The 614-nt window shown below is 39.6% G+C and overlaps 1 protein-coding gene across 1 annotated transcript; it reads left to right on the plus strand.

Annotated features, from left to right (window-relative positions):
• Nucleotides 1-5: 5 nt before the first annotated feature.
• On the plus strand, nt 6-605 carry LOC113473481 (the record flags this gene model as incomplete). The annotated part of the gene is made up of 1 exon (XM_026833088.1): nt 6-605. A coding segment is annotated over one exon (600 nt), but the record flags the coding sequence as incomplete, so codon positions are not given.
• Between the last annotated feature and the right edge of the window lie 9 nt (nt 606-614).

Genomic DNA, 614 nt, shown 5'->3' on the forward strand with positions numbered 1-614 from the left:
ACTGTGATGTGCTTGACTATACCAGAGTTTCTAGAACCAAGGTTATTGTTCAAGTTAAATCCCTCCAGAGTGCTAACAAGCTGGTTACAGAACTTGCTACTCACAATTTGTACAAAGCGTACATTCCTGCTACATATTTATACAAATATGCCATCTTAAGAGATGTTGACGTAGACTTTACCAACGAAGAAATCCTTGACAATATTGATGGTAAGAACTTCAAAATAGTAGAAATCTACCGCTTGAATAGGAAAGTTAATGTGGAGAATTCTTCTGCCAAATATGTTCCTAGTAACACAATCAAATTGAGAATTGCAGGTCAATCTATACCTTCCTATGTATACCTCTTTCATGTCAGGGGTGAACTGGAAGCCTATATGCAGCCAGTCATCCAGTGCTTTAAGTGCCTGCAATATGGCCATACTAGTTCCAAATGCACAAGAAATGATGCCAAGTGCAGAGACTGTTCGTGCACTTTGTCTAGCGAAGAACACCAATGTACTTCAGCCAAGAAATGTTTTCATTGTCAAGGTGGACATAGTGCCACTTCAAAGAACCTATGCCCTGAATTTTCTAGACAGTCCAAGATTAAGAAACTGATGCTGGCCCAACCT

Source organism: Diaphorina citri, unplaced genomic scaffold, assembly GCF_000475195.1.
Source record: "Diaphorina citri unplaced genomic scaffold, Diaci psyllid genome assembly version 1.1 scaffold35049, whole genome shotgun sequence".
Lineage (NCBI taxonomy): Eukaryota > Metazoa > Arthropoda > Insecta > Hemiptera > Psyllidae > Diaphorina > Diaphorina citri.